The sequence below is a fragment of the Schistocerca nitens genome, chromosome 1, assembly GCF_023898315.1.
Source record: "Schistocerca nitens isolate TAMUIC-IGC-003100 chromosome 1, iqSchNite1.1, whole genome shotgun sequence".
In the NCBI taxonomy this organism is placed as follows: Eukaryota; Metazoa; Arthropoda; class Insecta; order Orthoptera; family Acrididae; genus Schistocerca; species Schistocerca nitens.
This window is the reverse complement of record NC_064614.1, coordinates 994,694,104-994,709,110: the sequence shown is the minus strand read 5'-3', so window position 1 is coordinate 994,709,110 and position 15,007 is coordinate 994,694,104. Positions and strand designations below refer to the sequence as shown.

The 15,007-nt window shown below is 43.7% G+C and overlaps 1 protein-coding gene across 4 annotated transcripts in view; it reads left to right on the top strand.

The window, feature by feature from the left end:
• The window catches only part of LOC126195326 (COMM domain-containing protein 4), a 537,275-nt gene that overhangs the window by 497,076 nt on the left and 25,192 nt on the right, over positions 1-15,007 (top strand). For all 4 annotated transcript variants that reach the window (XM_049933918.1, XM_049933913.1, XM_049933905.1 and 1 more), the window contains one exon: positions 13,205-13,244. In XM_049933918.1, the coding sequence (XP_049789875.1) occupies positions 13,205-13,244 (40 nt within the window). The remainder of the gene's footprint in view (positions 1-13,204; positions 13,245-15,007) is intronic.

Genomic DNA, 15,007 nt, shown 5'->3' with positions numbered 1-15,007 from the left:
TAGACAACATTCCATTAGAACTACTGACAGCCTTGGGAGAGCCAGTCCTGACAAAACTCTACCATCTGGTGAGCAAGATGTATGAGACAGGCAAAATACCCTCAGACTTCAAGAAGAATATAATAATTCCAATCCCAAAGAAAGCAGGTGTTGACAGACGCGAAAATTACCGAACTATCAGTATAATAAGTCACAGCTGCAAAATACTAACGCGAATTCTTTACAGACGGATGGAAAAACTGGTAGAAGACGACCTCGGGGAAGATCAGTTTGGATTCCGTAGAAATGTTGGAACATGTGAGGCAATACTGACCCTACGACTTATCGTAAAGAAAGATTAAGGAAAGACAAACCTACGTTTCTAGCATTTGTAGACTTAAACAAATTCTTTTGACCATGTTGACTGGAATACTCTCTTTCAAATTCTGAAGGTGGCAGGGGTAAAATACAGGGAGCGAAAGGCTATTTACAATTTGTACAGAAACCAGATGGCAGTTATAAGAGTCGAGGGACATGAAAGGGAAGCAGTGGTTGGGAAGGGAGTGAGACAGCGTTGTAGCCTCTCCCCGATGCTATTCAATCTGTATATTGAGCAAGCGGTAAAGGAAACAAAAGAAAAATTCGGAGTAGGTATTAAAATCCATGGAGAAGAAATAAAATCTTTGAGGTTCGCCGATGACATTGTAATTCTGTCAGAGACCGCAAAGGACTTGGAAGAGCAGTTGAACGGAATGGACAGTGTCTTGAAAGGAGGGTATAAGATGAACATCAACAAAAGCAAAACGAGGATAATGGAATGTAGTCGAATTAAATCGGGTGATGCTGAGGGAATTAGATTAGGAAATGAGACACTTAAAGTAGTAAAGAAATTTTGCTATTTGGGGAGCAAAATAACTGATGGTCGAAGTAGAGAAGATATAAAATGTAGATTGGCAATGGCAAGGAAAGCGTTTCTGAAGAAGAGAAATTTGTTAACATCGAGTATTGATTTAAGTGTCAGGAAGTCGTTTCTGAAAGTATTTGTATGGAGTGTAGCCATGTATGGAAGTGAAACATGGACGATAAATAGTTTAGACAAGAAGAGAATAGAAGCTTTCGAAATGTGGTGCTAGAGAAGAATGCTGAAGATTAGATGGGTAGATCACATAACTAATGAGGAGGTATTGAAAAGAATTGGGGAGAAGCGGAGTTTGTGGCACAATTTGACTAGAAAAAGGGATCGGTTGGTAGGACATGTTTTGAGGCATCAAGGGATCACCAATTTAGTACTGGAGGGCAGCATGGAGGGTAAAAATCGTAGAGGGAGACCAAGAGATGAATACACTAAGCAGATTCAGAAGGATGTAGGCTGCAGCAAGTACTGGGAGATGAAGAGGCTTGCACAGGATAGAGTAGCATGGAGAGCTGCATCAAACCAGTCTCAGGACTGAAGACCACAACAATAACATAACAAGATACAGAGCATATCGTACCAGGATATGTGTACCAGACAGACAAACCAGTATTTTCCAAAATAGCGTATAAATCATGTAAAGATGATACATGTATGTATAACAAAATCACGTTAACTAATGAACAGTGACAGGACATACAGAAAACTGATAGTCTACTTTCGTGACTCCCACAAGGAAACCTCATATAGGGCATGCCATATCAGAATATAGGCAACGTCGTTATTAAAACTTCCAATCATCGAGGATAAAACAGTTAATACAATGAAAGTACAAGTCAACTACCACAGTTAAACTATTTAAATTTTTTACAGAAACAGCAGGGTTTAAAACCAGTGAACAGTAAACAGCAGGAGCGCCACATCCAGCATATACAGACGGAAGTCGTATGCTGTAGCAACATGTAACTTGGGAGTCGTATGCTGTAGCAACATGTAACTTCACCCATTTTGGACCATATAATAGTGTACAAAGAAATCAAAACAGCTAAACGAGAACTTACTGTCCTAAACAGTCCCATTGGTACCCTCACCTATCACAACAATTCCCCCTGCCCAGACCCCACTGCTGAAGACAAAATCTAATTCATGACAGTTGTTGTGTTGGCAGAAGAGCCAACACCGTGTTGCTAGAGGAGGCCGAAATGCACGCGTTTTAACTCACGCAGACTGGCGTGAGGTCTGGAAGAAGGTAAAGTAATTATACTATCAAGAAAAGAACGTAACTGCTGGAATACTTAACTTTAATCCATAATTGGAGAACATCGCTCTTGATGATACATGAATTACAAGATCAATAGCAAATGATGATGGCGCCTTGCTAGGTCGTAGCAAATGACGTAGCTGAAGGCTATGCTAACTATCGTCTCGGCAAATGAGAGCGTAATTTGTCGGTGAACCATTGCTAGCAAAGTCGGCTGTCCAACTGGGCGAGTGGTAGGACGTCTCTCTAGACCTGCCGTGTGGCGGCGCTCGGTCTGCAATCACTGACAGTGGCGACACGCGGGTCCGACGTATACTAACGGACCGCGGCCGATTTAAAGGCTACCACCTAGCAAGTGTGGTGTCTGGCGGTAATCCACACATCCTTCAAAAGATTTTGCTCGCTGCCAGCTCCATCTTCCATCCCAACGCCTAAGACACCTACTCTCACAGCCAGGTTCACTTCCTCTTTACCTGCTTCGACACCCTAGTCTAAGCTCCATCTAGTCCTCACCAACACACACCTCTGCAAAATACTGTAGGAGAACATCTGCTCCCTACCCTCCAATAAACGTCTTTTGATGCATACTCTGTCCCAACATAACGTCCTTAGTTTTATTCTTAATTAAATGTTCTAGCAAACCTTTCATACTATCTGAACCTCATCCTGTATCTTCCATCACACAGATAACACCCTTCCCCTGGACAGTGATGGAGTTGCGATTGGCCACCACAAGAACACGCTTGTTTAGCCACAATCCTTATACAATACTCCCACCAAACACCTTATCCTTACCCTCTTTTTCCAAACCGTAACCATTACCTGTGCAACCATCTACATTTGACGTCATTACCACATCCATATGACTTTCTCACGGGCACAGACCATACCTTTTCAATCTATATTGTTGCCACTGACCTCAGCTTCCACAGTAGGTCCCCCACAGTACAGTGGTGGCGTCATTTTACCGACTCCCTGCAAGGTGACATATTGCCCATCCCCCACCACACCCATCTTGAAAGTAACACCACACATGATGTTGTCCAAGCATTTCGCAATCTCATTGGACGCCTTATTGCAGTATTCCTTGATCCAACTGGAAGTGACCACCTACTTACACTCTTCGCCATCTCCTAGACACGTCATCCCCATTCAGTCCTGTCCCTTCCAATCTCCATCCAAGATTACTCATGCGCCAACTGGAATGCCTCCTGGGAATCCATAGAAACCCAGATTGGAAGCTGCCTCCTCGCCTTCCAATAATCAGACGGTATCTCTCTTACTGCATCCTTCCTGCAGCAGACCTTATCAGGCGCTATATCCAACCACATTCCTACCAAGACCTTATATTCTCACTGTGACACCCTCCCTGCACAAGACTCACTCCTCCTTCCAGAATCCCATCTCATATATTGCACCTTCCTGCGACTTCATGAGCAGAATAACTCACATTCCACTGGCAAAAATAGACACGTCAGGAATGTATTAAATACAAAAAAAGCCGGACTGGCGCCAGATATGCACCAGACACGGGTCTACACTCCCCATAAACTTTTTAAAGTGCTGGAAAGCATTCCATGGACTCACTAACCTCACTACCTGCTCCTGACGACTCTCATATTGATTACTCTCTGTTCACTACCATCCACAAACATACTGTCTCACCCCTGGCTCCCAGCTTCAACTACTTGCTCAACATACCACAAACAGAATTGGGTACTTGATTATTCGAGGCATGCTGCCACGGGATAGTAGGTCCGCAACTATATAGCACTGTGGAAATCAGATAGTTTATTTTATCCGTCTCAGTTGCAAGATAGTTTATTTTATCCGTCTCAGTTGCAAATTCAGCTATAGTTGTTACCGGTTTCAGGCTGACACGCCCCTTCGCCAACCACACACCTAAAAATTACACAGTGCATGTATTGCAATAATGTGTACAAATAGGATGTATGTCCATACTACAGGTACTCATATGCTTACTGACATATCTTGCAGTAAACCGTATTTCATACAGTATGGTGCCAAAAGGCATGAGCAGTTTGTGTACAGCAATTTACACAGTGAGCAACAAGCACCCTCAAACTGTAAACAATAAAAAATGAGGCTTTTTATATCACGCAACTACTTAATTTAGCATACAAACAGTTGTCACCGAAGCGAAATATGGATTGAAGATCCGGTTTCAGAGGTGAGGTTTCTTGCTGCAAATAGATGTTTCTGTCAGCATACTCTACCTCTCCAAGAGGAAACTGTTATCCATTAAATCTGTTGCATTTCAATAGCTTTAGTCAACTATTGCACTCGTGTACAGACTAAAATCTCTAACCTCTCGTTTTCTTATTGCGCGTTTGTACATGTGAGCATGTGATGGAGAGAGCACTTATCGGCGCGACGAATTGAATACTTTGGGAGATCTCCATCTTGGCGCATACAGAGACCCATAATTATTTTCAGTTGACTAATTCCTCCCAGAAAATAATCCTGTATGATATTATGGAATGAAATTAAGTGTAGGACGTTACCTTTTTTTTATTTTTATACCACCTATGCGTGACATCATTCACATAGCAAATAGAGATTTGTTTAGACGATTCAGCAGTTTTGTGGTATACTCCTCAAAGTTAAATTTATTATCAAGCGGTAACCCCAATAACTTAACACGGTCAACGTCTTCTCTCTGTTTGTCGTCATATTTTAGGCGTATACTCGCAGGAAATCTTTTGCAAGTGCTGAACTACATATAGTATGTTTTTTTCAAAGTTTAATGACAGAATTAACTGAGAACCATTTTTTTATGCCGATGAAAATTTCATTAGTCGACCGTTCTAAGGCTATACTTGATTTACTATTTATTGCAATGTTTGTATCATCTGGAAAGAAAACATACTAGGAATCTGGTAATGTTATTGATGAAACGTCATTGATATATGCAAGAAAAAGTAAGGGCCTTAAGATGGAATCGTGGGGGCACCACATGTCATTGGTTCCCAATCGGATGATGCCTGATTGCTTAATACGTGTCTGTTTACTATTGACACATTTTGTTTTCTGTCAAGAGATATAGGACGTAAATCATTTTGCAGCATTTCCTGTTACACCGTAATTTACTTAAAGGGAATGAGATTTTCACTCTGCAGCGGAGTGTGCGCTGATATGAAACTTCCTGGCAGATTAAAACTGTGTGCCCGACCGAGACTCGAACTCGGGACCTTTGCCTTTCGCGGGCAAGTGCTCTACCATCTGAGCTACCGAAGCACGACTCACGCCCGGTCCTCACAGCTTTACTTCTGCCAGTACCTCGTCTCCTACCTTCCAAACTTTACAGAAGCTCTCCTGCGAACCTTGCAGGACTAGCACTCCTGAAAGAAAGGATACTGCGGAGACATGGCTTAGCCACAGCCTGGGGGATGTTTCCAGAATGAGATGCGATATGGAGGGGTGTCGAGTCAGCATGCTCTCCCGACCTTGTCACTTTTCGTAACCTGGGGCGGCTATTACTCGGCTCTTTAGCTGGTATCACGAAGCTGAGTGCACACTGCTGCAGTCTTCCCACCAAGGAAAACTACCTGGCAGTACCGGCATCGAACCCACGTCCTCCACATGGAAGTCCGTCGTGCTGATCGCTCAGCTACAGAGGCGGACACACTGCCGTAAGAACAGAGCTTCATGTAACCATGAAGTTTGCTTTTCTCTCGAGTGTCGTCAGTATTACTACTTGTTAGGGTCAGTTAACAACTAACCTTAGGGTGTTTGCAGATGACGCTGTCGTTTATCGACTAATAAAGTCATCAGAAAATCAAAACAAATTGCAAAACGATTTAGAAAAAATATCTGAATGGTGCGAAAATTGGCAGTTGACCCTAAATAACGAAAAGTGTGAGGTCATCCACACGAGTGCTAAAAGTTATCCGTTAAACTTCGGTTACCTGATAAATGAATCAAATCTGAAGGACGTAAGTTCAACTAAATACCTAGAAATTACAATTACGAATAACCTAAATTCGAAGGAACACACAGAAAATGTTATGGGGAAGGCTAACCAAAGACTGCGTTTTATTGGCAGAACACTTACAAAATGTAACAGAGCTACTAAGGAGACTGCTTACCCTATGGTTGTCCGTCCTCTTTTAGAATATTGGTGCGCGGTGTGGGATCCTTACCAGATAGAACTGACTGAGTTGGCTCTGAGCACTATGGGACTTAACATCTGAGGTCATCAGTCCCCTAGAACTTAGAACTACTTAAATCTAACTAACCTAAGGACATCACACACATCCGTGCCCGAAGTAGGATTCGAACCTGCGTCCGTAGCAGTCGCGCGGTTCCGGACTGAAGAGCCTAGAACCGCTCGGCCACCGTGGCCGGCACTGACAGAGTACATCGAAAAAGTTCAAAGAAGGGCTACACGTTTTGTATTATCGCGAAATATTGAAGAGAGTGTCACTGAAATGATACAGGATTTGGGCTGGACATCATTAAAACAAATGCGTTTTTCGTTGCGACGGAATCTTCTGACGAAATTCCAATCACCAACTTTCTCCTCTGAATGTGAAAAATTAAATTGCCGAATTTTATTATTCTTTATTGCTTGTAGACATATGCAGCCAGCTCTTATGAATCTTCCGCGACAAATGTCTGGAGGTGTGACTGCCACTAGCGACATTGCAGCGAGACATTTCGTATCCATTGCGAGGTGTGTCAACCGCTGTCTAAAGAAGGGGGAATAAAAACGGGGAATGAAATCTCTCCGGGCCGTGTATTATATTCGTGAGACAACTGGTAGTAGCATTGTCTGTATTCAGGGTGATTGGAAATTTCATTTGTAGACTCCTAGACTTGCAGAGGGAAGTGAATACATAATATTTTGAATAGAAACCCATGTCATGTTCTAAGACTGTTTCAGTGCAGATGGTTAACTCATCCACTGCTACTTGAGGAATTGAACTAGGCCTGACGCAGCTCAGTTATTAGGTAACAATTCGAAAAGAAACTTAACGACATCTATTTATCACTTAATCATATTTATTTTTATTAACACTGAAACATTGCGTGTTTACGTTATTCCAGAGAAGAAAACCGACATACTGTACATTCAGAACAGTACTGATGCATTACAACGGTTCGCTGTGGCGACAACCAATGTTGTTACAACGTCGTACCTACGAAGCATGTTCTGCTACACACCCTCCATCTCACCTTGTGTTTTTTCAGTTTATAGTGCAGCGGCCACAATTCCTGCCAGCAGATCTTCCTCTGTCTCTACACGAGCCTCGTAAATTACACTTTCCATACGACCTCACAAGAAGCAGTACACGTCGTCCTGTCTACCCTGTTGCATACCAGGACAGGCATTCTTAGACTTTTCTCTTTCCCTCAGCAGACGTGGACACGTTGCACATTTGAATTAAAATCGACGTAGAAAGGAAATTGTTTGTTTCCGGACCTGGGTTACTATTCAAAATATTATGTACGCACTCTCCTCTACAAATCCTAGAAGTTCGTAACGGGAATTTCCGAATACCCTGTGTATGTGATCGTGGCCACCAGACTGCTCATATGGCAGAAGCAACGGGCTCTGAGAAACTGTGGGTAGTCGCATATCAAAAGGAAGGCGAAGGAGGTCTTCGTACTCGCCAAAGTGATGGAAGACTTAAATCAATTATTACCGGCAAAATTCAAACAATTTTAAATGTCAGTATTGATAATCCAATCATGTCAGCTACAAAAGCTGTACGAACCCTCAATTTGTGCGCGTACTCTCCGCCGACGTCTTCATTCTGCTGGCTTCCATCACTGAAAATTGCGAGAGTAACATACAAGAAAACGGACCAATACACCGCACTCTATTCCCAGTACCCCTCAACTGCCAAAAAACGTCAAGGACTGTTATGGTCCAGAAGGATTTATGTTCGGATGTGAATGGTAGACTGTCTTGGAAACCCAATAGACACTCTCTTCTGTTCAAATCTGATTGTTGCCTTAACACCGAGTGGAAGGATAAGCTTATGACTGGAGAGAAGAGGAGACTGGAGTTTGACTGCAGCCGCAGTAACAGAATTGACTGGGGTTTCACCCAGGATGCACACGGAAGAACGCACTGTCGTTTTAGAATAATGTCTGCTGTCAACTGTTCGATTCCTTTATCTAGCCGAAGAGATGCGTATCATCTATTTCGTGTTCTATAACAGCAGCGAGCACACTTCACAAATAGCTAGAAGCCTTTCATCCCCTATTTCACCCCCCATAGGAATTTCGAGCAATTCCTTCGTAAACGATGCCTACAATATACGATCCACACCAAGTTTAAAGTCTCTGTCTTTACCGGTTTGGGTTGGGCGATGATGAGTGAGTCAGTCAGTCAGTCAGGACGTTGCCATTTATACACACATCAAAAAAAGTTTTGCATCACCCGGGTTCCCAGAACTCCTGAAGATAGACGTTGACTGTGGGTATTGTATCACAGACACAGTCCCTTTGACTGTTCACAGACGTCACTAAACCCGCCCAAAGATGTAAACAACCATTCATGAGCAGCGCCTGTTAGACGGAGGGGGTCCGACAGCCGATTAGTTTCGGTCATTCCACCAGGAAGGAGGTACACGGCTCTTGTTGTCTGTAGTTCAACCATGCCTAAACGGTCAATTCCTCGGTTCGATCACGTCCGCATTGTTACGTTGTGCCAGGAAGGGCTCTCAACAAGGGAAGTGTCCAGGCGTCTCGGAGTGAACGAAAGCGATGTTGTTCGGACATGGAGGAGATACAGAGAGATAGGAACTGTCGAAGACATGCCTTGCTCAGGTCGCCCAAGTGCTACTACTGCAGTGGATGACCGCCACCTACGGATTATGGCTCGGAGAAATCCTGACAGCAACGCCATCATGTTGAATAATGCTTTTCGTGCAGCCGCAGGACGTCGTGTTACGACTCAAAGAAGTCATGATGCGTAACTTCACTCCCGAAGTCTATGACGAGGTCCATCTTTACAACCACGACACCATACAGCAAGGTACAGATGGGCCCAACAACATGCCGAATGGACCGCTCAGGAATGGCATCACCTTCTGTTCTCCGATGAGTGTCGCAAATGCCTTCAACCAGACAATCGTCAGAGACGTGTTTGGAGGCAACCCGGTCAGGCTGAACGCTTTAGACACACTGTCCAACGAGTGCAGTTTTGCATCACCCGGGTTCCCAGAACTCCTGAAGATAGACGTTGACTGTGGGTATTGTATCAGACACAGTCCCTTCGACTGTTCACAGACGTCACTAAACCCGCCCAAAGATGATATTTTGGGGTGGCATTATGTGGGGCCGACGTACGCCGCTGGTGGTCATAAAAGGCACTGTAACGGCTGTACGATACGTGAATGCCATCCTCCGATCGGTAGTGCAACCATATTGGCGAGGCATTCGTCTTATGGACGACAATTCGCGCCCCCATCGTGCACATCTTGTGAATGACTTCCATCAGGAGAACGACATCGCTCTACTAGAGTGGCCAGCATGTTCTCCAGATGTGAACCCTATCGACCATGCCTAGGATAGCTTGAATAGGGCTGTTTATGGACGACGTGACCCACCAACCACTCTGAGGGATCTACGCCGAATCGCCGTTGAGGAGTGGGACAATCTGGACCAACAGTGCCTTGATGAACCTGTGGACAGTATGCCACAACGAATACAAGCATGCATCAGTGCAAGAGGACGTGCTACTGGGTATTAGAGGTACCGGTGTGCACAGAAATCTCGACCACCACCTCTGAAGGTCTCGCTGTATAGTGGTACAACATGCAACGTGTGGTTTTCATGAGCATTAAAAAGGGCGGAAATGATGTTTATGTTGATCTCTGTTCCAATTGTCTGTACAGGTTCCGGAACTCTCGGAACCGAGGTGATGCAAAACGTTCTTTGATGTGTGTATATAGAGATTAACTGTGGGGCTTTTGTTAACGAACTGTTCTTCGATCCTTGCGGTAGATGCACTTTGAAATTCGTCACCGGACATACAAAATCACTAAAGCAATAAAATATTACGGGGCGCTTGTTTCTTTCCTCTTTCGAAATTGCCGTTCATTAAATTCTGTTGTCGGTAGATATGTTATTAGATGACAGAGGACCATGAAAACGACAAAGGTTAGATCGTAGGCATCTAAAATCTTTCAGAAGATTCACCAGATTATTTAGGAAAGTCGGCTCTCTCATATGTTGTATACAAAGAAGTCCCAGAAAAAAATGTTTACTTTGAATTTTATCAAATAAAAATGTCATTTCTCACCGACAGACAGTAAAGCTTCGCCGCATGTGATGAGACATCCATGCACAGGAAAACTCGATAAGTGCAAGGTCGCGCCTGCCACTGAATGGCTGTCACCTCCCGGCGTAACACTCTCTTCCCGGGCGCAGCCTTTGGCGACGCGGGTTTACCGACTGTGATACAGTAAGCCAATAGATTAACCGTAATCAAATCGGGTGCCGTAAGAGGTGTTGAAAGGATAGTCGTAATGCAATAAAGCGCCATTTCTATAACGGCGCCGGCACCGGCAAAATAAGTCTGTCCCGCGAAAAGGGAGCCATTAGCCGGCCAGCACCTCAAAGCGGCGCGGTGCTCACAGCGGCTGCGGCATTGCCCTCTGACGCACTGCGCGAGAACCACCGCGGGAAAAAGGCCGCCTCACAACGTACTCAGCGACACGACTGCAAACTTTACTTCTACAAAAATAGCTATAGCCATTTCCGCATCTAAATCATTGCTGGCAGCAAATTATTTAACTGACCTGAACGTGAGCTCCTAGCATGATTACATAGCTTGATTGAAAACAGCACCGGCATTCAGGAAAGACAGGTCAAGCACAACATATCTCGCCCTCGTTGTATCTTGGTCCCTCATAAGTACATCTGACAAAAAATTAATCACCCCCAGGAAACAACCTGTTACCATGAACAGTGTCTCTAACCTTGACAATAGTCTCAATTCGGCAAGGAAGATAGTCCGCAAGTTCCTTCAAGAGTGCCATATCCAGCCAGAAGCCATCCATTGACAATTAGATGTCGTAAAGCTACCAAATTGCTATGAAGTTGCTTGTTTCGTTTCAGCTGCTGTTTCAGAAAGTCCCAGATATTTTCTGTGTGATTGAATTGGGGTGATTCGACTGTCCAGTGGAAGTGTCTGAATGTTCGTCGGACTCGGAATCTACAAAATGCTCATTATGAAGCTATAAGAAGAAGGTAACACTTGATTACCTCGAACGTAGAACTAAACTTAGTTTATACTGACGGTAAACTGAATGAATGAGCTCAAGTGATGGTACGAGAAACACCCCCAAAACTTTACAAAACCATCTCCGATTTGAACTACACACCCTGCGGGTTAAATGTCTCATTGGGCCGTCGATGCGCTCGTGCCTTTTATAACTTGAAGAGGCGAAAAATCGCGATCATCGGACCACACTACACACCTCCAGTCAGCTGCTGTACAGTTTGTGTTGTTTATCCCACTGAAGGCGTGTAGTTTCGTAAGCGAATGCAGGCAGTAGCCTTTTGCGGGATATCGGAAATGCCCATTGCATGCAGAGCCCTTCGCGACGTCTGTCGGAAATTTTTTTTATAATGAACATTAGTTGGGACTATATACATATGCACCCACTTTATTTACTGCTATATTGGGCGGAAATTTTACTCGGCAAACATTGGTTGCTTGAAAATGGGCATAGCCCGAAACCGGTCACCGACTAAATAAACATCCATTTTAGTTGCCACTCTGGCTGTCTCCTTTCGCATAACAGATTTTTTACAGTGCTGTATAGTAGGTACGCAGAGATGTAAAGATTATAGAACACACAGGAAGAGATGCGTGACGGTATCAAACCAGTTCTAGATTGATTAAGTGTATATAATGCTTAACTCTAGCCTCCCTCATAGCCACTGACCGTTGTTCAGTCTTCGTTGGTTGGTTGAGTTGGGGGAGGGGGCCAAACAGCGAGGTCATCAGTCCCATCGGATGGGGGAAGGACGGGGAAGGAAGTTGGCCGTGCCCTTTCAAAAGAACCTTCCCGGTATTTGCCTGAAGCGATTTAGGGAAATCAGGGAAAACTTAAACCACGATGGCCGGACGCGATTTGAACCGTCGTCCTCCCGAATGCGAGTCCATTGTGCTAACCACAGCACGACCTCGCTAGGACTTCCTTGCTTACTAGCAATGTATTCCAGGCAGTGTCTTATAAGCCACTGTCAGTTGTCTTACACGGGAGAACCATTATGGCGTCAGTTGCAGGAAACGATGCGTTCATTTTGTAACTCCCTTCTTATTTGCCCAGTCCCTCTAGAAAAATGAGAAGAAAAGGCGGACGGTAAAATAAAGATAAAGAATTTCGGTAATCATTTTAAAGAGGTAAACAAGACTAAGTTTCTTGCATGGTACATCTCGTGTTACTATCGTAATTAATAATTAAATTTTCTTGTTGTCCATTAACTCTTCTGCGAAAATGACGTACAAGTTGGAGGTAACTAGGGATGAAACTCGCAATGTTTCATATTTATGGTCACCAGTCTTTAACCTGGCATCGGACACTATCTGGGTATTTTAAGTTTCCCAGGCTTGTCCATACTTCCGCACCCCATCATGTCCATTCTCCCAATCTCCCAGGCAAGCACACATCCAGTTAACTCATGGCTACACGTAATAAGCGAGAAAAACAATATGAACCGGATTTATTTTTCCGAGCTGGAAGGCAATGTGCAGCTGATGGCGAGGTGCTACGTCTTATCTAATTTGCTGAAATTATTTATGTATGTAGTGCACTTTCCTTCCTTAATGTTCAACACACGAGCCGCCTCTGAAAACAACTAAACATTGTCGAAGCAATTCACAATTTTGTCACTGATTACAGTATTTGATTTACTGAATTAAAGTCACACAGTGCAGAGAGATCCATCACAGACAAAATAACAATGGAAATGTCACAATTATTTGTGCTGCCGTAATTTCGGTATCCAAGAGATGGTATCAATACTGCAATACTAAAACCATTTCATTTCTACTTGTGTTTCAGTACGACAAAGTTAAGAAGCTTACGGCGGATGCAAAATATGGTAAGTCGTCAGACAATTCCACGCATCGCTTGCAATGCGGGGGCGTGTGGCACACGCGGCGACGCAGAGGAAATGAGCAGAGCAGCGTCTGTCAAAGCCAGCCGGCCGCCACACCCTGCTCGCCGCCGCTCCAGCAGCCGTGCCCTTCATTCCGGGAATTCACTTTCTCTTCGTCTAAGATAACAACTAGCACGGCCCGTTGTTAAACGCTCGAAGACGGAGTCAACTCTACAGATATTTTAAAACCTAGTTTTCAATTATGAGTTACAGAATTAAAATTATGGGGAAGCCTTTCGAATATTTCCTATACCCATTTAAATATTGAATGTCTGCGTTTTTAGAACTGCTGACGTAGTGATTTTTTTCTCTCTTAAAACAGTAACTAGTCGTAAGGCCACGCTTTGAAATGTCGGTTAGCTCCATGTAGCAGGGGTTTGGGGCATGACTTCCACGGAGCTCGCATATGCTTTCAGAAGGCTCAATGAGATGAGCCAAAGGGTGTCGTTCCAAGATTATCATGATTTTAACTCTCCGATGCTTACAATTAACGGAAAGCAACAAAGTGACTGACGGAGTCTTCACTGTCAAATCGCTGTCTCTGCATTTTTGTATTATGCTTTAATATGTCAACAACCAAGTCTACATTTACTACCGTTATTTTCACAGGTGTAAAGACACTTTTATTGTTTTTGGGATTGGCAGGTTAACTTTGTAAATGTTTCGGCAGAGTGCACAAGACTATGGTAACTTGTCACCATCTAATGGTAGTTTTCACGAACTATTAGGATGAAATAAGGTCTTGAAACATGGGGTGACTTTCAGTTGCTAAAAAGCGCTTGCTTCCTAACGGCGTTTGCTTGACAAAGTCTGTTATTTGCACATTTCTTCCTGTTCCTTTGGTGCATTTTGGCTGCTTTCGCAACGTGCGCATTAGACAAAATTGGCAAGAACAAGTATTTTTAGGGCATAATTACAGGGGAAAAATCTGTAGCACTCTCAGGCATTCGACAATTTGACCACATTGGTAACAAGTTCTCGGCATTACCTACCACTGAAACCACAAATTTCCTCTGAAAACGACTAAATGTTCTTGAAAGAATTCTCAGTTTTCTCATTGATTTTAATTGTTGACTGAATAAAAGTCACACAGTCCAAAGAGATCTATCGTGGAACAAATATCTAGGGAAATAAAACTATTTCAGGAGAAAAGTTCACTGCAACCAGTACACACAGGTCGTAGAAGATGATGAATAGAATTTATCGTCCCATCAGCATCACGCTCACTAAACGAAGTACTAGCTCTCTTGACTCAAGATGCGTCAGGAAATCGGCTTTGATCTTATGGAAAGAAACATCTCAAATTCTCTCAACAAGTGTTAGTCATACCAAAGAAATCCTGTAGCACAGTCGGAATTCAAAACACGCTCTTCTGGAATACTGAGTCCCGGAGAGTCGTGCAGACATACCGTCGTGTGACCATCGCACACAGTTCCGTATGGACGATGTAGTAATAAATATCCCTGCCGTCGAGAAGCAATTGAAAGAGTTGACAAATAAGTCGCCAAGTTCGGATGGAATCCCGATTAGGTTTTACAAAGAGTATTCTATGGCACTGGCACGCCACGGCACTTATTTAGGTTGAATTTATCTGGAATCTTTCGCCCAACACAAAGGCCCAAGCAAATTGGAAAAAAACGCAGGTAACTACTGTATATAAGATCGGACCCCCAAAATTACAGACCGCTATCCTTAACATCAGTTTG